At 46.6% G+C, this 25,607-nt stretch overlaps 1 protein-coding gene across 1 annotated transcript in view; it reads left to right on the top strand.

Moving 5' to 3' along the window:
• Window positions 1-536: 536 nt before the first annotated feature.
• The window catches only part of LOC123767387 (uncharacterized), a gene marked incomplete at its 5' end in the record, with an annotated part of 61,279 nt that continues 36,208 nt past the window's right edge, over window positions 537-25,607 (top strand). The window contains 2 exon segments of the mRNA XM_045757049.2: window positions 537-950; window positions 952-1,212. Coding sequence (XP_045613005.2) covers window positions 537-950; window positions 952-1,212 — 675 coding nt within the window.

Consider the following 25,607-nt stretch of genomic DNA (forward strand, 5'->3'; position numbering starts at 1 on the left):
ACCCTTCCTTACCAGCGAGACCATAGAGATACTTTGGGGTTTATATCCTGCGGCCGAAGCATGTGTGTTTGGTGTGTGGTGTTGTCATAGATACGGTGTGGTGGAAAAAAAGTTAAACTAGGATGAAGGCAGTGTGTAAATTGCAAGAGGAAGGAGGAGAAGGAGGAGGAGGAAGGTGCAGACAGAGGTGGCTAGTGAGGGGCAGGGATGCCTGTTACACGCCTGATCAATGGAGCGGGAATATCACTGCCTACTTGATCACGGCGTCATTTACTCACTTGAAAGTAAGTTGTTCGCTGGTTGACTCCCGGAGCTTTGTTGCACTCCCGAGACACTTAACGATCACGTGAAGTTTGTGCCAAGTTTTTGAACAAACACGATGAACATCAGAAGAACTCGTTTGACTTTAGAGTGCGCTTCTTGTAGCAAGGAAGTGTTTAGAGGTCGACGGTCATGTTCAAATAAGAAAATTTAGTGCATTTACTATTAAGATTTTATTCCGATGTATACCTCTTACCGCAGACAAGCTCTGAAAATGCTGCAAGAGACGCAGCAGCAGCAGCAGGAGCAGCTTGTCTCCTGCGCCAGGACAGTCCTCACCCGTCACCGCTCCGGCGGGGGGTAGAAAAGACACCTCTGCAACCACCGAGGGAAGAGGCGGCAAGTTGGGCAGTGGTTGGAGGAAGAGGAGTGGCAGTCCCAGGAAGGACGAAGCATCACCAGCCATCGTCGTCACCACCACCACCAGCTCCCCCGAGGCTCCACCGGTGCCCCCAGAGCCTACCTCCATCGCCACCACATTACCCGCCATACTGGAGCCCAGCCGCGTTGAGGGCGCCAACGTCTCCGCCGCCTCCTTCCCTCTGGCACTTCAGCCTTCCACGCACTCACCCTACAGACTACCTCCCGTGGCCACGGCCTCCCGCATGCAGACGGTATTCGACAGCAACTGGCGTCTTCACCATCACCACCGGCAGCACCACCACCCGCCCACAATCACGTCCACAGTCAGTCATCGGTCAACAACCGCTCACCATCCTTCCTCTCCTGCAAAGCGCTTCAAGCAACACGAAACACAACAATAACACGCAGATGTACACGGAGAACAAGGACGAACGCTTGACACTGTCGTCGTCAGGGAGCGAGAAGAGCAGGGCGGCTCTGGGTATGGGCCAGGAATTCAGTAGCGACCATCCCACAGCTAGGAGGCAGGTCAGGCTTTGTAATCGACGATAATTTTCATTGATCTGTTTCCATTTGCGTGCCGCATAGCAGTAGGCGCCGGATAGACTACTAGCCACGCATATATTCAAAGGTCATCGGGGTAAACATGACCGATTTTCTTAAAATAGTGCCCTTAATGTAAAAAAATAGTACATTTACTTAACTTACATAATGGGCATTAACTAAAGAAAGTCATTGATGCATTCAGTAGTAGCCCTGTACCCCTATGCATGCTAATACCCAACATCTGGAAACAGGTCAACTGTTAGTATTATTTAAACAATAATTGATATTTTGTTGTAATATTAATATTTGTCTTCCTAATTGGAAGACACTTGGGTATGTACTCACCTAACTGCAGGATCGAGCTTCAGCTTCAGCTTTTCACTCTCAGTAGCCTGATGTAGATATTTCTTACCTTAAATCTTGCTTCTTATAAACTCTTATGGAACTGTATGAAGTAAGCCTAAACTAGTCGTTCCTCCTCCTGCTGCTGAGGAAATGTTTCCTTACATCCTTCTCCCGCCCAGGAAATGTTTCCTTACATCCTTCTCCCGCCCAGGAAATGTTTCCTTACATCCTTCTCCCGCCCAGGAAATGTTTCCTTACATCCTTCTCCCGCCCAGGAAATGTTTCCTTACAGCCTTCTCCCGCCCAGGAAATGTTTCCTTACAGCCTTCTCCCGCCCAGGAAATGTTTCCTTACAGCCTTCTCCCGCCCAGGAAATGTTTCCTTACATCTTACTCTCGCTACAGAAATATTTCCTTACGTCCTACTATCGAGGAATCCCTTACATCCCATCTTGATATCTAACCCCCCCCCCCTTCCCCCATCTCCTTCTGTTTATACTTGACTGTCTATCAATGGACACGTTATTAATCAATGTCTCTAAAGATCTTGTATGTATTGATCATGTCACGACTGTATTTACGTATTCGTGTTAGCAAGGCGACAAGTCTTAACTCAGGGATCCCCGCCTGTTGGCTATCAGAAGCACTGTGCACCTACGCAAATCTTAACGCTATATTATCTATACACTTCTAAAACTTGTTGGAATTTATTTTCAGCTCTTCTTCGTCAAGTTGTGTTTTTTTCCTGCATAGCATAACTCATTATCGGTGTTGACCAGACCACACACTAGAAATTGAAGGGACGACGACGTTTCGTCATTATCGGTGTTGACCAGACCACACACTAGAAATTGAAGGGACGACGACGTTTCGTCATTATCGGTGTTGACCAGACCACACACTAGAAATTGAAGGGACGACGACGTTTCGTCATTATCGGTGTTACTTAGTCTATGAAAATGAACAAAATTGGACCCAACAGTAATCCCTTGTGGCACTCTGTTATATCTAGTTCATCTTATATATACACTTCTGTTGAAGAGTACACATTACTTACATCCAGAAAACTATTTATCGAAGCATCTTAAGAGAGAACCGGAAAAGAGAACTCTCTGAACGGGAAGAGAGAGAGAGAAATCGGGAGAGATATGATCACGACATAAACAATTATCAGGTGATAGACATGGAGGACAGATTTGTTGACATAGATGGTACTAGGGAACTCAGGGGAAACAAAGAACCAGAATAAGCCACAGATATAGATATTTTTGTCATCAGAGAAGTGGACAAATGGAATCAGCTAAAGCAATGAAGTGAGGAGGGAGGGAGTAATCAGGGGAAAGCCCCAAGCCATTACGACTATATAGCACATGGAAGGGGTCAGGATAAGGATTTGGGATGGGACGGGGGGAAGGAATGGTGCCCAACCACTTGGACGGTCGGGGATTGAACGCCGAACTACACGAAACGAGATCGTCGCTCTACAGTCCAGTCCAAGTGGTTGGACAGTAGTAAAATGTATATTTCAAATGAATAACAATTGCAGGGAGACTACCGCAGCCCCGTCTGATGTACGCAGTAAGGAACCCCAAGTTCAGCATCGAACGCATTGTTTGTAACATTTTTTTTATAGGTACAGTGAAATTTATGAAAAAAAATCTTCATGGAATATAGACAACATATCGCACACTCGATGTTGCGAAAGCCTATCACGGAATGAAATTATAATGAGATCGAGGAAGACATCAGTAGGAGGCGGGAGTCGAAGATTGTCCTCAGACGTCTTCTAAGGAAAGAGAGAATAACGTCAACGGGGAAACGCTGCTTAGTCTTGATGTTGCTGCTCTACTTACTAACGCGGATAGTAATTAACAATAATACGATTTAAAATTAGTAACCTAAACCACACTCAAAGAGAAAAATAACGTGTCGACGTTTCGTTCCGTCCTGGACCATTATAAGTTGGTGTCACAACTTGATACAGGTCTGTAACCCACCGAAATGTTACCATTTTGCTTTCTGTTCACATTTACTAATGTTTCCCCTTGATGTGCTCTCATTACATTGACAGAATGTGTGTATATTTACTATTTGTACCTATAGGGACTTTCCTAACCTTCGATTGTCTAATGTACTGATTCCAGACCTATTTTCTTTACTCATATCTACTATTTATATCACACGCATACACACACACATTCCCAGGAAGCTGCCCGTAGCAGCTGTCTATCTTCCAGGTACCTATTTACTAGAACAGGGGCGTCAGGGTGAAAGAAGCTCTTCCCACTTGTTTCCGTCTCCACCAGGAATCGAACCCTGGCCATTAATTAGGATTACGACCCACAGGCGCTATCCACTCAGCCGCGAGGCCGTGTGTGTATGTGTGTGTACTTACCTAGTTATGCTTGCGGGAGTTGAGCTCTGGCTCTTCGGTCCCGCCTCTCAACCGTCAATCAACTGGTGTACAGATTCCTGAGCCCATTGGGCTCTATCATATCTACACTTGAAACTGTGTATGGAGTCAGCCTCCACCACATCACTGCCTAATGCATTCCATCTATTAACTACTCTGACACTGAAAAGCTCTTTCTTACGTCCCTGTGGCTCATTGGGTACTCAGTTTCACCTGTGTCCCCTTGTTCACGTACCACGAGTGTTAAACAGTTTATCCTTATCTACCCTGTCAATTCCTCTGAGAATTTTGTAGGTAGTGATCATGTCTCCCCTTACTCTTCTGTCTTCCAGCGACGTGAAGTGCATTTCCCGCAGCCTTTCCTCGTAACTCATGCCTCTTAGTTCTGGAACTAGCCTAGTGGCATACCTCTTTACTTTTTCCAACTTCGTCTTGTGCTTGACAAGGTACGGGCTCCATGCTGGGGCCGCATACTCCAGGATTGGTCTTTCATGTGTGGTATACAAGATTCTGAATGATTCCTTACACAGGTTCCTGAAGGCAGTTCTGATGTTAATCAGCCTCGCATACGCCGCCGATGTTATTCTTTTGATGTGGGCATCAGGAGAGAGGTTTGGCGTGATATCAACTCCTAGATCTTTCTATCCATTTCATGAAGGACTTCATTTCCCACTCGATATCCTGTGTCTGGCCTCCTGTTTCCTCCGTCTAGTTTCATTACCTTACATTTACTTGGGCTGAACTTTAGTAGCCATTTGTTGGATCATTCCTTCAGTTTGTCTAGGTCATCGTGTAGCCTCATTCTATCTTCCTCAGCCTTAATCCTCCTCATAATTTTTGCACCATCAGCAAACTTTGAGAGGAACGAGTCTATTCCCTCTGGGAGATCATTTACATATCAGAAACAGTACAAGTCCAAGAACTGATCCCTGTGGGACTCCTCTGTTGACACCTTGCCACTCTCAGACCTCAGCTCTCACAGTGACTCGCTGTCTTCTGTTGCTAAGATACTCCCTTATCCAATGTAGTAGTACCTTCACTTTCACTCCTGCCTGCATCTCCAGCTTGTGCACTTCCATAGTTCCATAGTCTCTTGTGTGCGTGGTACTGTATCAAGGGCTTTGTGGCTATCCAAAAATATGCAGTCTGCCACCCCTCTTTCTTGCCTGATTTTTGTTGCCTGGTCGTAGAATTCAATTAATCCTGTGAGGCAGGACCAACCATCCCTGAACCCATGTTGATGTTGTGTTACAAAGTTTTTTCGCCCCAGATGTTCCATTAGTAATGTTTCACTAGCCACACACACACACGTGTGTGTGTGTGTGTGTGTGTGTGTGTGTGTGTGTGTGTGTGTGTGTGTGTGTGTGAACATGACTGGGGGTTAGATGATGACTAGCACGAATTTTCTCTATATTTCCCATTTGTTCTTCACTCGGAAAGGCAGTTGAAAAGTCAACTCTTAAAAGGTCGTTTCACAATGTTATTGGCCCTGACGCATGTCGCTGACGGATGGTGAAACGCGTCCTTTACATGTATCCAGTCGAGGGAGTATTGACCACACACCGGCTTAACCAATAGGTTCTTCGGAATGAAGAACAGGGACAGTTTGCACGAGTTATTTTTAATAACAGCAGAACAGGGTTTGTGAGAATTGTAGTAGAACTGCCACTCTTTGGGGGTGGATGCGTTCCGTTAGTGTAGTACTTACACTAAACATGAGATTAATGTTAGTTAACATGAGGCTTGTTGACGAGTATACAACCCTGTATTAACAGTGAATACTTGTGTAGAATGTGTTGCTAACTGTTGGTTCTTGCGCGGGCGGACTCGTGGATAAACACGAGGTACTTGGATCAGTGATGAACTTGGTGTTAACATGAAGGTATACAGGCGATGAGTCACAATAACGTGGCTGAAGAATGTTGACCAGACCACACACTAGAAGGTGAAGAGACGACGACGTTTCGGTCCGTCCTGGACCATTCTCAAGTCTCACAATCGATTTGAGAATGGTCCAGGACGGACCGAAACGTCGTCGTCCCTTCACCTTCTAGTGTGTGGTCTGGTCAACATGAAGGTATAGGGTGAACTGAGAACTACTTATAAGAGGGTCCTGGGCAAGTAAAGTCGAGGTAACAAGTTTGTGGGTAGAATCTAGCAGTCCTCGTGGTGAAGTGGTAACATACTCGCCTGGCTTTTCGCCAGCGCTTTGGCCTGGGTTCGCATCCTGGCCTGGAAGGATTGACTAGGCGTCAATCCTTAACTGTAGCCTGTGTTCACCCAGCAGTGAATGGGTACCTGGCTGTTAAACGATTTGGTGGGTCGTATTCCACGGAACATTAGGATTAAGGACTTGTCCGAAACGCTACGCGTGCTAGTGACTATACAAGAATGTAACAACTCTTGTATATATAAATAAAAACTACAATAAAATCTGAATTATTTATATGAATTTACCCGAAGGCCACCAACACTATTAGGCCTCGACGAGGACAGGAAGCCGGCGACCTGTCAAAGGTCACCTCATTTATCATTTTTTTTCAAACTGGATCTTAAAATTTAACATTTTTTTGGCATTTACAGCTTCGGCGGGTAGGCGGTTCCATAGTTTTATAACCCTGTGGGTGCAAAAAACATTTGATTTCAGTCGTACACTGTGGCTTGTTGAGCTTGAATCCGTTGCTCCTTGTGTCACATCTGACCTTTTCAAGAAGTTGTCTGGATCAACCTCATATTACAACAGAACCAGAAGAATTGGTGAAAGGGTGAAAGGGTGGTCTTTCACCCATAGGGTGAAAGAAACTCTGCCCATTGTTTCTCGCCGACGCCCGGGATCGAACCCGGGACCACAGGATCACAAGTCCAGTGTGCTGTCCGCTCGGCCGACCGGCTCCCTTAAGGAGCGAGGGAGCTAGGCTTTGGATAAAATGCAAAACATGTTCACCTTATCTATACTGTACATTTAAGTAGAATGAATAATAACTTTCATTATATTTCTTAAAATCTGGCATTCATTATTTATCTAAAGTTAAATATAACACTAACCTCAGGTGAATGTTTTGCTGACTCTATATCCAGCAAGCTTGTAGTATTTCCTCTGGGGGGGGGGGGTGTATCTGGGGGTGTGACTCTGGGGGGTGGGGTGTATCTGGGGGTGTGACTCTGGGGGGTGGGGTGTATCTGGGGGTGTGATTCTGGGGGGGGGGGTGTATCTGGGGGTGTGACTGGGGGGGGTGTATCTGGGGGTGTGATTCTGGGGGGTGTATCTGGGGGTGTGACTCTGGGGGGGTGTATCTGGGGGTGTGACTCTGGGGGGTGTATCTGGGGGTGTGACTCTGGGGGGGGTGTATCTGGGGGTGTGACTCTGGGGGGTGTATCTGGGGGTGTGACTCTGGGGGGTGTATCTGGGGGTGTGACTCTGGGGGGGGGTGTATCTGGGGGTGTGACTCTGGGGGGTGTATCTGGGGGTGTGACTCTGGGGGGGGTGTATCTGGGGGTGTGACTCTGGGGGGGGGGTGTATCTGGGGGTGTATCTGGGGGTGTGACTCTGGGGGGAGGGTGTATCTGGGGGTGTGACTCTGGGGGGGTGTATCTGGGGGTGTGACTCTGGGGGGGTGTATCTGGGGGTGTGACTCTGGGGGGGTGTATCTGGGGGTGTGACTCTGGGGGGTGTATCTGGGGGTGTGACTCTGGGGGGGTGTATCTGGGGGTGTGACTCTGGGGGGGTGTATCTGGGGTGTGACTCTGGGGGGAGGGTGTATCTGGGGGTGTGACTCTGGGGGGGAGGGTGTATCTGGGGGTGTGACTCTGGGGGGGGGGGAGGGTGTATCTGGGGGTGTGACTCTGGGGGGGGTGTATCTGGGGGTGTGACTCTGGGGGGGGGTGTATCTGGGGGTGTGACTCTGGGGGGGTGTATCTGGGGGTGTGACTCTGGGGGGTGTATCTGCGGGTGTGACTCTGGGGGGGAGGGTGTATCTGGGGGTGTGACTGGGGGGGGTGTATCTGGGGGTGTGACTCTGGGGGGGGTGTATCTGGGGGTGTGAATCTGGGGGGTGTATCTGGGGGTGTGAATCTGGGGGGGTGTGAATCTGGGGGGGTGTATCTGGGTGTGTATCTGGGTGTGTGTGTCTGGGTGTGTGTGTCTGGGGGGGTGTATCTGGGGGTGTGTGTCTGGGGATGTGTATCTGGGTGTGTGTCTGGGGGTGTGTGTCTGGGTGTGTGTATCTGGGTGTGTATCTGGGTGTGTGTGTCTGGGGTGTGTGTATCTGGGTGTGTGTACCTGGGGGTGTGTGTCTGGGGATGTGTATCTGGGTGTGTGTCTGGGGGTGAGTGTCTGGGGGTGTGTATCTGGGTGTGTATCTGGGTGTGTGTGTATCTGGGTGTATCTGGGTGTGTGTCTGGGGGTGGGTGTCTGGGGGTGTGTGTCTGGGGGTGTGTATCTGGGAGGGGTGTATCTGGGTGTGTGTGTCTGGGTGTATCTGGGTGTGTGTATCTGGGGGGGGGTGTATCTGGAGGGTGTATCTGTGGGGGCGTGTATCTGGGTGTGTGTATCTGGGGGGTGTATCTGGGTGTGTGTGTGTGTATCTGGGGGTGTGTATCTGGGTGTGTGTATCTTGGGGGGTGTATCTGGGTGTGTGTATCTGGGTGTATGTGTATCTGGGTGTGTGTATCTGGGGGGTGTATCTGGGTGTGTGTGTATCTGGGTGTGTGTGTATCTGGGTGTGTGTATCTGGGGGGTGTATCTGGGGGGGTGTATCTGGGTGTGTATCTGGGGGTGTGTGTATCTGGGTGTGTGTATCTGGGGGGTGTATCTGGGTGTGTATCTGGGTGTGTGTGTATCTGGGTGTGTGTGTATCTAGGGGTGTGTATCTGGGGTGTGTATCTGGGGGGTGTATCTGGGGGGGTGTATATGGGGGTTGTATCTGGGGGTGTGTATCTGGAGGTGTGTATCTGGAGGTGTGTATCTGGGGGTGTGTATCTGGGGGGGGGGGGGGTGTATCTGGGGTGTGTGTATCTGGGGGGGTGTATTTGGGAGTGTGTATCTGGGGTGTTTGTATCTGGGGCTGAGTATCTGGGGTGTGTATCTGGGGCTGAGTATCTGGGGCTGAGTATCTGGGGTGTGTATCTGGGGGTGTGTATCTGGGGTGTGTATCTGGGGTGTGTATCTGGGGGTGTGTATCTGGGGTGTGTATCTGGGGGTGTGTATCTGGGGGGTGTATCTGGGGCTGTGTATCTGGGGCTGAGTATCTGGGGCTGAGTATCTGGGGGTGTGTATCTGGGGGTGTGTATCTGGGGGTGTGTATCTGGGGGGTGTATCTGGGGTGTGTATCTGGGGTGTGTATCTGGGGGTGTGTATCTGAGGGGTGTATCTGGGGCTGAGTATCTGGGGCTGAGTATCTGGGGCTGTGTATCTGGGGGTGTGTATCTGGGGGGTGTATCTGGGGCTGTGTATCTGGGGCTGAGTATCTGGGGGGGTGTATCTGGGGGTGTGTATCTGGGTGTGTATCTGGGGCTGAGTATCTGGGGTGTGTATCTGGGGCTGAGTATCTGGGGCTGAGTATCTGGGGTGTGTATCTGGGGCTGAGTATCTGGGGATGTGTATCTGGGGGTGTGTATCTGGGGTTGCGTATTTTAATAATTGCACAAAATTAAAAGAAAATGTTGATGATACTGTTGTTTACGGAATTTATAAAGTACTGAAAATTTGGTATACAAATTAAATAATTCAATTACCAAACAGCAATAAAGTACTTAGGTGATTTTTGTCAATCTTGTTTTGAACTGTTCAATTTCGTACTATTCAGCAGATCTCTAATACGGACCCAACTGCACTATAGTTACTAAATCACATACAAATCTAACACTGAATCCATTAAAAGTGGCTATATCATGCCAGATGATATGAAGCCTTGTCATTAGTAACGGTAATTACAGACATTAGCCTGACAAGAGGAATAATATCGTGCTTACTTTATATCAACACACTTCAAATAACTACATGTTTATAATTATATTCGTGTAAATCACTGAACTAATTTTATATTCAAGACACGCATCAGTTTTTTTTTGTGTTAGGCTTCATAATTTTTTTATTTTATTTTTGTTAATTAACATACTTTAACTGGTATTAATGCAGCTACTCTAGACTATATAGAAGGTTACATAGTTTGTGTCAAGCGCTAATTACTTATTAAAACCCACATTTCACAGGATGGTTTGTCATACAGGGTCATTTTAATCAGCCTACACTGGCCAAATTTGAATTTTGAGGATATCCTCAAAACCACGAGAGCAGATAAAGTGGCGGCAAAGTTCCAGGTACAAGATAATGCAGAAGTGTGTATGACCGGATGCCTGAGAGACGAAAGTTGTGTAGGAACCCACACACACACACACACACACACACACACACACACACACACACACACACACACACACACACACACACACGTCTCAAGGGAACAGCATCCTCCAATGGAAACTCCTGGCAACCCTCACCTGATAGAGCCCAATAGGCTCAGGAATCTGTACATCTGTTGATTGACGGTTGAGAGGCGGGACCAAAGAGCCAAAGCTCAACCCCCGCAAACACAACCAGGTGAGTACAACTAGGTGAGTACCACGTACAGCGCGCCAAGTTTAAACCAATATTTACCATAATATTAAATATAGATCTATAATTATAGATCTACAATTTAATTTTACCGTAGAAAAAACCGTGTTATTTTTCTCTAACTTTATAGAAACTTAGTAAACATTCACATGGAAGAGAAACCACAAAATCGAAACAAATGAAGCTCGAAACTGTTGACGTCGGTTGCAGTACGGAATTCCTCCATCTGACTACCTAATGCGCCTCTCAACTCGCTACCAACTTCACAAGTTGGCTGCGGTTGTGAGCTTTTCCCGCGGTCACTGGCGTCGCCATTCCCACACGGCCACGTCCGTCTGGCATTCCCCAGCACAGGTAATTGATGGTGTTCCATGTAGTTGTTGCTCGTTAGTGAAGACTCCGTAATGACTTGAACGTCATTAGCATTTGAAGCTCGGCAATACGATAATGTTAATTATGAATTTAAGCCGAGGTGTCCATATTCTGACTATCTGGGAGGGCTGACATATTATCCTCACACATTATACTGACATTATACTGATATATTATAATGATACAGACATTATACAGATATTTTTGTATGATTGACAACTGTATGCATTTTGGTTAGCATTTTCGCTGTCTACAAATAATCTAATACGTACACTGTACGTCTCTACGTCCTGAGTACGTAGACGTGCTCAGGACGTACTCGAATACGTCTATGTACGAACCAGCGTCCACTACTGTACTACTCTCTCGTGGGTGAGACATTCCAGCGTGGGTGAGACATTCCAGCGTGGGTGAGACATTCCAGCGTGGGTGAGACATTCTCGCGTAGGCGAAATATGCCGCAAGTTAAGCTCTCGCGGGTTACTAATTAAGCTGTAGAGGACTATAAGTTAAGCTCTCGCAGACTTCAAGTTAAGCGTTCATGCTTTACAAGCCGAGCTCTCGCGGGCTAAAAGTTATGTACTCGCGGATTGTTAAGTTAAGCTCTTGCGGATTATAAGTTAAGGTCCCTCTGGCTACAACTTAGGCTCTCGCGGGCTACAAGTTACGCTCTCGCGGGCTACAAGTTTAAGCTCTCGCGGGTTCTCCGAGGTTGCAATGCTTTTTACCATGTAGTGGTGTAAGGCGTTTGCTTGGAATTGGGAGTACCTAGAACATAGGTTCGAATCCTGCACACGGCTCCTACTGATGTCCTCATTGATACATCACGTTAATGTGATGTCTTTGTGCATGATGTTTAACACTGATCAATTCCAGGTACTTAGACTCGGTCACAATAAAGATACCTGGTTGATGGGGTTCTGGGAGTTCTTCTACTCCCTAAGCCAGGCCCGAGGCCAGGCTTGACTTGTGAGAGTTTGGGCCACCAGGCTGTTGCTTGGAGCGGCCCGCAGGCCCACATACCCACCACAGCCCAGTTGGTCCTGCACTCCTTGGAGGAAACTATCTAGTTTCTTCTTGAAGATGTACACTTTATTAAGACCTAAAACAAAATACAGGATACTTTCCCCCTGATAATTCCCTTCGCTTGCTGGTGCTACATAGCCTTCCCGGCTTGGCGCCTTCTCTTGGTAATTACTAACTTCCCTTCCCTTCCATCTTCTGGTGTGTAATTACCTAAGTGTAGTTACAGGATGAGAGCTACGCTCGTGGTGTCCCGTCTTCCCAGTACTCTTTGTCGTATGAGTGCTGGGAAGACGGGACACCACGAGCGTAGCTCTGTGGGGTTTGGTCATCATGATAGGATGGATAACGAGAACCTTCACATCCAGGGATCCATCATAATGGTTGTACTCTTCAAGTGTACTCTTCAAGTACTCTTCAAAGTGGCTTTAGGCATTGTATGTACTAGCTCTATCTATATATCAATCCATTAATGTAACATCACTTGTATGTATATACCTTACCTGAATAAACATCTAAATCTAAACATCTAAATCTAAACATCTAAATCTAAGTCACTGGTGTTGTCCCGTCTTGAATACTGCTCAGTACTCACTTTCCCCTTCAGAGCAGGAGAGATTGCTGAAGTAGAAGGGATACAGAGAACATATACGTCACACATAGACACAAAAAAAAATTAAGATAAGATGTTTATTCAGGTAAAGGTATATACACTGAAAATGTATGTACCTGGCACTGCAAGGAGTGCCGGATCAACCAGGCTATAGTGGACATGTGGGCCTGCGGGCCGCTCCAAGCAACAGCCTGGTGGACCAAACTCTCCCTAGGCAAGCCTGACCCACAGGCCGGGCATGGGGGAGTAGAACAACTCCAGGAACCTTGTCCAGGTACAATCCAGGTACAAACCACTCGTGGGCCGCAAGCTGTACAAACCCGTATTGGAAAATCGAATACCACGTATAATGGCGACTTGACTTACAAGAGAATTATTAATAATACTGCAAAGATTCTGAATTCTGTGCCGGTACCTACAGTATACTTTGAGAATACGATATCCGCCAGTTTACCCTGGGAGCAACACTAGCCGGCCCCCACAGTATACAATATTCGTCAGTTTACCCTGGGAGCAACACTAGCCGGCCCCCACAGTATACAATATTCGTCAGTTTACCCTGGGAGCAACACTAGCCAGCTCCCACAGTATACAATATCCGCCAGTTTACCCTGGGAGCAACACTAGCCGGCTCCCACAGTATACAATATCCGTCAGTTTACCCTGGGAGCTACACTAGCCGGCCCCCACAGTATACAATATCCTCCAGTTTACCCTGGGAGCAACACTAGCCAGCTCCCACAGTATACAATATCCGCCAGTTTACCCTGGGAGAAACACTAGCCAGCCCCCCACAGTATACTTTCAGTATACAACGTCCATCAGGGTATTCCTTCAGTATACATCGTCTGTGTTACCTTGGGAGTCGTTACCAAGCAACTGTCCTCGGCGCACGCAAGAGGCAACGTCCCTGTCCTGGGTGCACGCAAGAGTCAACGTCCCTGTCCTCGGCGCACGCAAGAGTCAACGTCCCTGCCCTCGGCGCACGCAAGAGTCAACGTCCCTGTCCTCGGCGCACGCAAGAGTCAACGTCCCTGTCCTCGGCGCACGCAAGAGTCAACATCCCTGTCCTCGGCGCACGCAAGAGGCAACAAAAGTTGTTACATCTTGGCTTAACGTGTTTATAACGTATTAGAACGTTGTTACAACTCTTGCTATATTGGTTGTTATAACTGGTTAGGAGGTGTTAAAACTTATTCGAACGTAGTACCAACGTCGTAGTTTCGGTGTGTGTTTGGCGGCGCTGTCTTAGGGGTAACGAACCTAATTTTTTTTTCTTTTACTCTTTCTACCATCGCCAAGACATCCAATTTTGCCTTTTAAAAATGTGATATATTATCTCGAGCAGATTTACGGAAGCCTTTGATAAGAAAAAAAGAAAGATTCTCCTTCTCCAGAGAGATTCAATTTGCATTCAGTAGTCGCGTCGACGGCGCAGGAACACGAATATTATATATTGTTTTTTAGGAGGTTCTCCAGCCTCGCTCTGATGTTGTGATTTTACAAAGATTTTACAAAGTTTGTAAATTTTTACAAATTTTTACAAATTACAGGAAATCATAGATTTTACAAAGTTTGTTGGCTTTATAGGTAGAGTTAGTACATACAATGCCTAAAGCCACTATTACGCAAAGCGTCATTGACTTGACGTGAAGCGGATCCGACGAGACTCTACCCCCCCCCCCCTTGCATCAACCGGGCGTGTGTCTGCCAAGTCTGAAGATACGAGTTCGAATCCATTCAATAACCTGGTTTTGTTTTCCCATTAATTTAGTAAAATGTTAGACAAAGTAGACTCAGATCAGGGAACTAAGATTCACAAACTTAACAAAGAGGCTTCTTACATACAGAAATCACAATTGCGTGATGCATCAAATGAACAAACCCACAAGGGCCGTGATGAGGATTCGAACCTGCGTCCGAGAGCACCCCAGACGTTGCCTTAATCGGCTGAGCTACGACATGGTCAAAAGTTGAAACCGAAGTTCTAGCTATGACCATGTCGTAGCTCAGTCGATTAAGGTAGCGTCTGGGATGCTCTCAGACGTAGGTTCGAATCCTCGTCACGGCCCTTGTGGATTTGTTCAGAGAGGCTCCTGTTAATAGGCTCACAACTATCCCTTTCCATTAGCTCATGGTAAGCCTTAAAACTACTACTTTTCCCCTAGAACACGACCCGTTAATCAGGTTTACAACCCCCAGTTACTTCTGGATGAACATGAGAGAACAGTTAAGGACTGATGTCCAGTCAATCCTCCCTGGTCAGGTCTCGAACCCTGCTGAAATCTGACAGTTGGGAATTCTATTAGTCCCATATGTGAATGTCTTCTCACGATATTTATCATAATGTTTAATGCCGCGTCCAACAGCCTGGTTGATCAGTCCAGCAACCAGGAGGCCTGGTCGACGACCGGGCCGCGGGGACACTAAGCCCCGGAAGCACCTCAAGGTAGCCTCAAGCTACAACTTTCGGGCGCCAGATTCACGAAGCAGTTACGCAAGCACTTACGAACGTGTACATTTTTCCTCAATTTTTGACGGCTTTGGTTACATTTATTAAACAGTTTACAAGCATGAAAACTTGCCAATCAACTGTTGTTATTGTTATAAACAGCCTCCTGGTGCTTCGGAGCTCATTAACTGTTTAATAATTGGAAACAAAGCCGCCAAAGATTGAGAAAAGATGTGCAGGTTCGTAAGTGCTTTCGCGAATCTGGCCCCAGGTCTTTGTGAATTTGTTAGGTCGGTGAGATCTTCATTAGATATTTGTTTAAGTATTCTCTTTATCACTGCTAATGAAACACCCATATCAATTTCTACCACTGGTTTTCTACAGGCTGTCTTTGCAAGCATATCAACAGTGTCATGCCTTGAGATGCCAACATGTGATGGTATCCATAGGAATTTAATTTCAAATCTGTTTACTATAGCAGCTAAAACATTCATTCGAATATCACTGACTATTTTCTGGGTGTCACTACTATGTGCGTTCAATGCCAGGAGTGCACTCTGCGAGTCACAGTATATAAGTCCACTGCCTTTGTCTTTTAAACATTCAGTGACAACCCGTTCTCGCACTTGCTTACAGTCAATATTGGCTTATTTAATAAGTGCATATGTGACATACTAATTGATTGTGAATATTTTAGTTTACCTTGAAAAGCTTCATAGAAAACACCGACCTCACCTAACCTTCTTAGTATGTTAAGATAAGCATCTTATTGCTTCATATTTACAATTATTACTTAACCTATCAACGGTATAGGTTAAGTAATAATTGTAATTAAGAAGCAATAAGATGCTTATCTTAACATACTAAGAAGGTTAGGTAAGGTCGGTGTTTTCTATGAAGCTTTTCAAGGTAAACTAAAATATTCACAATCAATTAGTATGTCACATATGCACTTATTAAATAAGCCAATATTGACAGTAAGCAAGTGCAAGAACGGGTTGACCTGCAAGTTGGGTCTGGGGGTGAGAGGGCGCCAGGTAACAGAGGTCTCTCTCTGTGTCTCCCCTCCCCTAAATAAGAGAGGGGAGACATAGAGAGAGACGATGCACCGCGGGAAAGGGGGCATCAGGGAAGGGGAATGTTACAGGAGTCATGGGATAGAGGGGGACGTGAGGGGAGAGAGGGACGTGAGGGGAGAGGGGGACGTGAGGGGAGAGGGGGACGTGAGGGGAGAGGGGGGACGTGAGGGGAGAGGGGAGGGGACGTGAGGGGAGAGGGGGGGGACGTGAGGGGAGAGGGGAGGACGTGAGGGGAGAGGGAGGGTACGTGAGGGGAGAGGGGGGGACGTGAGGGGAGAGGGGGGACGTGAGGGGAGAGGGGGGGACGTGAGGGGAGAGGGGGGGACGTGAGGGGAGAGGGGGGACGTGAGGGGAGAGGGGGGGTACGTGAGGGGAGAGGGGGGGTACGTGAGGGGAGAGGGGGGGGACGTGAGGGGAGAGGGGGGACGTGAGGGGAGAGGGGGGGTACGTGAGGGGAGAGGGGGGACGTGAGGGGAGAGGGGGGTACGTGAGGGGAGAGGGGGGACGTGAGGGGAGAGGGGGGGACGTGAGGGGAGAGGGGGGACGTGAGGGGAGAGGGGGGGTACGTGAGGGGAGAGGGGGGGTACGTGAGGGGAGAGGGGGGGACGTGAGGGGAGAGGGGGGGACGTGAGGGGAGAGGGGGGGACGTGAGGGGAGAGGGGGGGACGTGAGGGGAGAGGGGGGGACGTGAGGGGAGAGGGGAGGACGTGAGGGGAGAGGGGGGGACGTGAGGGGAGAGGGGGGACGTGAGGGGAGAGGGGGGGACGTGAGGGGAGAGGGGGGGACGTGAGGGGAGAGGGGGGGACGTGAGGGGAGAGGGGGGGACGTGAGGGGAGAGGGGGGGGGACGTGAGGGGAGAGGGGGACACCAAATGGGAGAGAAAGAGCGGTGACGTCACCAGCCGTATGGAAACAAAGGGTTGGGAGGAAGAGATCGCGTGATGAGTAGGATCGAAGGTCTTACCTCTGTTTCTGCCTCCCACACTCCCTTCCCCTTACCCTTCCTACCTTAGTCTACCCCAACATACCCCCATGCTCTCCCCTCTACGTCAGTCTACCCCAACATACCCCCTATGCTCTCCCCTCTACCTCAGTCTACCCCAACATACCCCCCATGTTCTCTCATCTACCTCAGTCTACCCCAACATACCCCCCATGCTCTCCCCTCTACCTCAGTCTACCCCAACATACCCCCCATGCTCTCCCCTCTACCTCAGTCTACCCCCAACATACCCCCCATGTTCTCCCCTCTACCTCAGTCTACCCCCAACATACCCCCCATGTTCTCTCATCTACCTCAGTCTACCCCAACATACCCCCCATGCTCTCTCATCTACCTCAGTCTACCCCAACATACCCCCCCCATGCTCTCCCCTCTACCTCAGTCTACCCCAACATACCCCCCATGCTCTCCCCTCTACCTCAGTCTACCCCAACATACCCCCCATGTTCTCTCATCTACCTCAGTCTACCCCAACATACCCCTTGCCTGTGTTCCTACCACAACCTTCTTACTAAAGAATATCTTCAGTACACAATGTTCAACTTTTAGGCCAGACACTTAGCCTCACCCAGCTCTGCAGGGGATGTGGTCTGGGGTATGGGGCAGACATAGGTTGGTCTGGGGTAGGACGAAGTTAAATGTTTTAAGAAATATTATAAAGACCATTTTCATGGAGGTCAAATGCCATTTTTCCCAGGTGATTTTCAAATGGAGTCATGATTAAATAGAGCCATGGTCAAATGCCCCAGGCCATTTTCACAGAGTTAAATGTGAAATTATGAAGCATGACTAACGTGCAGTTTAGTGATCGCAGGAAAGCAGAAAAAGCAAAGGCAGAAAAGGGCAGAAAAGCAATTTGAGAGACCCATATAGTTGTCTCAGTGCGTCTTGCAAGGGGAGCAGGAGGTGGAGAGCAGGGGACGAGAGTATAGGGGATGAGAGGGTCAAGGGGAAACAGAGGGAAGAGGGGAAATGATGGATAGAGGGGGGAAGAGTGGGGGAGAATGAGGGGAAGGACCAAGAAGAGACGAGGAGGTCAAGAGTGGGATGGGGGCGTGGGTCAAGAGTGGGAAAGTGGTGGAAAGGGAAGCGACCCGGGCACTGCTGGGTACCCCGTACATGTAATGGAAATATCTGACTCTCTGAGGTTGTAGGGGAGAGGGAGGGGGCGCGGTAGGGAAAGGGGGAGGAGAAGGGGGGGGGGGGACATGGGAGAGCAAGAAAGGGGGGAAAAAGGTAAGAATGGAATTTGGGGGGGGGGAGATGTGGGATGATGGGAAAAGAAGAGGGGTGGAATGGGGGGGCAGGGGGTAGATGGAGATAACCCCAGTCTCTCCCGGGTTAACCTAGTATACTATAAGAGAGAATGTCTATGTTTTTCAGTCCACAGTTGAAGGCCAGATGCCTGATGCCTAGACTCACCCAAATGTACAGAAAGACATTTCCATTAATATAATAACATATACTGCGGGTAAACGGCGGGAGTAATATTAGAGCGGATCCACCGCCAGTGTTAAACACCACGGTAAACACGCGCCACATTTCACAAGCGACTCTATGACAACATCCAGGAAAATGGCTGTTTATAATTTCTAATAGTTCATAAAACATTTAACTTAGGCCAAACGCAACCAACCAATGTCCGTCGAGCATCCAGCTTGCCTGATCATTCCGTCTCCCTGCATAGTTGGGTAAGGCTAGTTAGTGTCAAGCATCTGGCCTCTAACAGGCAAACATTATCTCTCTCTCTCTAATATATATTTTATTTAAATATGTCGTGCCTAGTAACCAGAACAGTACTTCTTGGCCTAGTATGCAATGTCCGATGTGCCTAACAGACAGAATGATTTTCGTTATTTCCAAAGATATATTTCCAGATTGGTTCTTTTCTAACAATAATAATGTATTATATTAAGGACATGATCTGCTGACAGTTATGTTAGGTAATGTTAGGTAATGTTAGGTAATGTTAGATAATGTTAGGTAATGTTAGGTAATGTTAGGTAATGTTAGGTAATGTTAGGTTAGGTTAGGTAATGTTAGGTAATGTTAGGTAATGTTAGGTAATGTTAGGTAATGTTAGGTAATGTTAGGTAATGTTAGATAATGTTAGGTAATGTTAGGTAATGTTAGGTAATGTTAGGTAATGTTAGGTAATGTTAGATAATGTTAGGTAATGTTAGGTAATGTTAGGTAATGTTAGGTAATGTTAGGTAATGTTAGATAATGTTAGGTAATGTTAGGTAATGTTAGGTAATGTTAGGTAATGTTAGGTAATGTTAGGTAATGTTAGGTTGGGAAAGGTTTGGTTTGATCAGATTTCTATGTAACTTTTGACTCAAACATAAAATTGCAATCATATATAATATAATTAAAACTTTATCATTTCATTAGAAATGATAAAGTTCATTTCATATTTGTTGGGAAAATATTATATATATATATATATATATATATATATATATATATATATATATATATATATATATATATATATATATATGTCGTACCTAGTAGCCAGAACGCACTTCTCGGCCTACTATGCAAGGCCCGATTTGCCTAATAAGCCAAGTTTTCCTGAATTAATATATTTTCTCTATTTTTTTTCTTATGAAATGATAAAGCTACCCATTTCATTATGTTTGAGGTCAAATTTTTTTTATTGGAGTTAAAATTAATGTAGATATATGACCGAACCTAACCAACCCTACCTAACCTAACCTAACCTATCTTTATAGGCTAGGTTAGGTTAGGTAGCCGAAAAAGTTAGGTTAGGTTAGGTTAGGTAGGTTAGGTAGTCGAAGAACAATTAATTCATGAAAATTTGGCTTATTAGGCAAATTGGGCCTTGCATAGTAGGCTGAGAAGTGCGTTCTGGCTAATAGGTACGACATTATATATATATATATATATATATATATATGCAGAATAACCACATATGAAAAATAGAAAATGCTTAACGCGTTTTCGGCTAATTCGCCTTCATCAGAGCAAAGTAGAATGAAGATAAGTTTGCTGATCAGACCTTTATATCCGCCTGGGCAGATCACCTGACCACCAAAAATAAGTGGAGGAAAGGAATTATAAGAAAGAAGGTAACTGCAGAAGGCCTATTGGCCCATACAAGGCAGCTCCTTTTAATATCTCCAAGTGCCATACGTGTTTAAATGATTGCTATATTGTTTTGACGTGCTATATTGAGGCTTAAATAGGGATCCAACTTGTACATACCGGGGCTCACATTAAGGCTGTTGTTACAATGTTTGATCAGAGCAGACTCGATCACGTTTCGTTCAACAAAATCCTTACTTTTAACAATACATTTTGCCCCTGTGAAGTCGATAGAATGATTACATAAACTGGAATGTAAATACAATGCACTGGATTGCTGGGCTGTACGAATAGCCCAGCCGGTACTTGTACATAGCCGGTATGTACAAGTTGGATCCCTATTTAAGCCTCAATATAGCACGTCAAAACAATATAGCAATCATTTAAACACGTATGGCACTTGGAGATATTAAAAGGAGCTGCCTTGTATGGGCCAATAGGCCTTCTGCAGTTACCTTCTTTCTTATAATTCCTTTCCTCCACTTATTTTTGGTGGTCAGGTGATCTGCCCAGGCGGATATAAAGGTCTGATCAGCAAACTTATCTTCATTCTACTTTGCTCTGATGAAGGCGAATTAGCCGAAAACGCGTTAAGCATTTTCTATTTTTCATATGTGGTTATTCTGCATACTTGGATCAGTGTTTTTGTGATCATTGTTGCATATATATATATATATATATATATATATATATATATATATATATATATATATATATGTCGTACCTAGTAGCCAGAACGCATTTCTCAGCCTACTATTCAAGGCCCGATTTGCCTAATAAGCCACGTTTTCATGAATTAATTGTTTTTCTACTACCTAACCTACCTAACCTAACCTAACCTAACTTTTTCGGCTACCTAACCTAACCTAACCTATAAAGATAGGTTAGGATAGGTTAGGTAGGGTTGGTTAGGTTCGGTCATATATCTACGTTAATTTTAACTCCAATAAAAAAGAATTGACCTCATACATAATGAAATGAGTAGCTTTATCATTACATAAGAAAAAAATTAGAGAAAATATATTAATTCAGGAAAACTTGACTTATTAGGCAAATTGGGCCTTGCATAGTAGGCTGAGAAGTGCGTTCTGGCTACTAGGTACGACATATATATATATATATATATATATATATATATATATATATATATATATATATATATATATATATATATATATATATATATCGTACCTATTAGCCAGAACGCACTTCTCAGCCTACTATGCAAGGCCCGATTTGCCTAATAAGCCTAGTTTTCATGAATTAATTGTTTTTCGACTACCTAACCAACCTAACCTAACCTAACTTTTTCGGCTACCTAACCTAACCTAACCTATAAAGATAGGTTAGGTAGGGTTGGTTAGGTTCGGTCATATATCTACGTTAATTTTAACTCCAATTAAAAAAAATGACCTCATACATAATGAAATGAGTAGCTTTATCATTTCATAAGAAAAAAAATTAGAGAAAATATATTAATTCAGGAAAACTTGGCTTATTAGGCAAATCGGGCCTTGCATAGTAGGCCGAGAAGTGCGTTCTGGCTACTAGGTACGATATATATATATATATATATATATATATATATATATATATATATATATATATATATGCGAACAAGCCTGAATGGTCCCCAGGACAATATGCAACTGGGAGTATGGGTTCGAGTCACTTCTGGGGTGTGAGTTTTCAGTTATATATATATATATATATATATATATATATATATATATATATATATATTGGTACAGCTACTTTTCTTTAATCATTATGGTTCATCTGAGTTCGTAGCTTCCACCTGTGTCCGTTTGTTCTGACGATGTTCATGCTAAGCATTGAATTTTTGTTCAATTTGTAAATGCTTCCAACAATCATGAATATCGTGATCAGGTCTCCTCTTGTCCTGTAGCAAATGTCCTTTTCATTTCCTACTGAGTGAGGCTATTTTGGCTTGGTATTTGGACACCGAGGACCAGGCCGCGGGGACACTAAAAGCCCCGAAATCATCTCAAGATAAACTCAAGATAACCGTTGAAACAATTTTAACTAAACTTTACATGTTAAGCGTTTTGGTTATCTTCTTATCTCGAGGTTATCTTGAGAAGATTTCGGGGCTTAGCGTCCCCGCGGCCCGGTCCTCGACGAGGCCTCCTTCTTGTTACACACCCCCAGGAAGCAACCCGTAGCAGTTGTCTAACTCCCAGGTACTTATTTACTACTAGGTGAACAGATGCATCTGGGTGAAACAAACTTCCCATTTGTTTCCATCTCCGCCGGGGTTCGAACCCGAAACCTTAGAACTACGAATCCCGAGCTCTGTCCCCTCAGCCGTCAGGTTCAAGCTGTCAGGGTTTTTTATATTACGTTAAATTATTTTATCAACAAGTGCCGCACACTCACTCCAGTGCTCAAAGCTGAGGGCTTACAACACCCTCCCCTCGTCCTGCCAATTAATTACCTGAGTTGCACCACTTGACCTCAGTCAAGTGGTGCAACATCGGGCTCCAGTTCCTGGACCCTTTGGAGCCTTTCTAAATGACTCCGATAACGCGATCAGCTTCCGTTTTCTAAACCTCGACTCTGAAGACCAGATCAGGTTGTTGACCAGACCACACACTAGAAGGTGAAGGGACGGCGACGTTTCGGTCCGTCCTGGACCATTCTCAATCGACTTGAGAATGGTCCAGGACGGACCGAAACGTCGTCGTCCCTTCACCTTCTAGTGTGTGGTCTGGTCAACATACTCTAGCCACGTTATTGTGACACATCGCCAGAGGTTGTGAGGGCGGGCCAGAGTGAAGATATTACAGTGAAGATCATGTATAGTGAAGATGATCACATAATGTATTGTTTGACTGGCTCAAGCGTGGAACATTTACAAATAAACTTGCTGTTAGTTTTCCGTCAGAGTGAAGTGCAGGCAACACTGACTGTACTCTGTATCCTGAAGCTCCATTGATGTTTGTGAGAGAGAGAGAGAGAGAGAGAGAGAGAGAGAGAGAGAGAGAGAGAGAGAGAGAGAGAGAGAGAGAGAGAGAGAGAGAGAGAGAGGACAGATCTCCACACCAAGAGTAATCTCACTATCATGACGCATCAATGATAAAATCCGCAGGAGGATTTAATCATTGATGCTTCACGATAGTGGGATTACTCTGTGTTGAAAGTTGCAGAGGTATAGACCATTCCTAGATGGCGGAGCCGGAGTGCATGGGGGGGATTGACGGAGCCAGAGTGCATGGGGGGATTGACGGAGCCAGAGTGCATGAGGGGATTGACGGAGCCAGAGTGCATGGGGGGATTGACAGAGCCAGAGTGCATGGGGGGATTGACAGAGCCAGAGTGCATGGGGGGATTGACAGAGCCAGAGTGCATGGGGGGATTGACAGAGCCAGAGTGCATGGGGGGATTGACAGAGCCAGAGTGCATGGGGGGATTGACAGAGCCAGAGTGCATGGGGGGATTGACAGAGCCAGAGTGCATGGGGGGATTGACAGAGCCAGCGTGCATGGTGGGATTGACAGAGCCAGAGTGCATGGGGGGATTGACAGAGCCAGAGTGCATGGGGGGGATTGACGGAGCCAGAGTGCATGGTGGGATTGACGGAGCCAGAGTGCATGGGGGGATTGACAGAGCCAGAGTGCATGGGGGGATTGACAGAGCCAGAGTGCATGCGGGGGATTGACGGAGCCAGAGTGCATGGTGGGATTGACGGAGCCAGAGTGCATGGTGGGATTGACAGAGCCAGAGTGCATGGTGGGATTGACAGAGCCAGAGTGCATGGGGGGGATTGACAGAGCCAGAGTGCATGGGGGGGATCGACAGAGCCAGAGTGCATGCGGGGGATTGACAGAGCCAGAGTGCATGGGGGGATTGACAGAGCCAGAGTGCATGGGGGGGGATTGACAGAGCCAGAGTGCATGGGGGGATTGACAGAGCCAGAGTGCATGGGGGGGGGGATTGACAGAGCCAGAGTGCATGGGGGGGATTGACAAAGCCAGAGTGCATGTGGGGATTGACAGAGCCAGAGTGCATGGGGGGGATTGACAGAGCCAGAGTGCATGGGGGGGGGATTGACAGAGCCAGAGTGCATGGGGGGATTATGTAAAACTCCAGTTCGGTTTCAGTTGAAGCCTCAGGCACCCTCGTGGGTCCAGTAGTACCCCAGGTTGCAATTCTTTAGACCATGTCGTGGCCACAGTTGTCTAGAGCCTGTGGTGCCTGGACACACCCCACCGCATAGGTTCGAGCCCTCATCACGGCTCCTGCGGATTTTCTCAAGGAGAGATGTTGTTAATAACGAATAAAGTTGATTCCTAATGATGTATATATAATAGACGGATAGAAAAATTTGTCTCAAAGACTAGATTTCATCGGAGTTGAGGCAGGATTACAGCTCTTGCTTGCAGTTTCACCACGTTCCTTATATGTAATATACTGTAATATATGGAATATACTGTAATATAACACTGGCCATCTCTCTCTCATAATTTCCCTATGCGCCTGCCTCCCCGCCAGAGGTAACTCACACATATCTCACATATAACTCACACAACCTCACACACACACATGGTGGTTGTCGACGTGGCACTGGTGCCTCTGTCCACCGCCTGGCACCAGTGCCTGTGTCCCAAGGGGGGGGGGAGTCAGGTGTACACACACACACACACCTGCAGTAACTTTGACCTAGCACTTGTCTCGTGTGATGAGCTGTGGGTCATGTATCCCCTACCACCACCTTTTCTTTCCCCTCTCTCTCTCTTTTTAATTCCTCTCCTTGCCTACTCTATTCTCTATTTTCCGCTCTCTGTCTTCCCTATGTCCTCCTCTCTATGACGTGTCCTTGTCCACTTCCTCTTCTTTGACCTCTTCAGTCTTCGCCACTTCTCTCTTATGCACCTATTCCTCTCTTCCTTCCCCCTCTCCTCCCCACCCCTGAGCAGCGTGACAACAGCCCCCCCCCCCTCCTTCACTCAAGAAAAGGCACTCTCAGTGTGTTGAGAATGAGTGATTTACACTCATGTCTAGTGTGAGTTGTGTGCACCTGCCTACCTGGTTGGTGCTACTTACACCAAGGTGAGGTGGGGGGGTTGAGAGGGGAAGGGGTTGAGAGAGGGGGTTTAGAGGGGGAAATGGAGAGGGGGTTTCCGAGACGTGATAAGGGGGGGAGGGGGCGTCTACAGTAAGAAATATGTAGTATACATAAGGGGGGAGGGTTTGTATACTTGATAATATACTCTGGGTGGATAGTATACTTGACGGGGAGGAGCGGGGGGAAGAGGTATATGTTGGGGTTGATAGTATACAGGGATCGACACTGTGGTCAGTAATTACCACAGTCAGTTTTGTCTCTGCTGT

Source organism: Procambarus clarkii, chromosome 74 (genome assembly GCF_040958095.1).
Source record: "Procambarus clarkii isolate CNS0578487 chromosome 74, FALCON_Pclarkii_2.0, whole genome shotgun sequence".
NCBI lineage: Eukaryota > Metazoa > Arthropoda > Malacostraca > Decapoda > Cambaridae > Procambarus > Procambarus clarkii.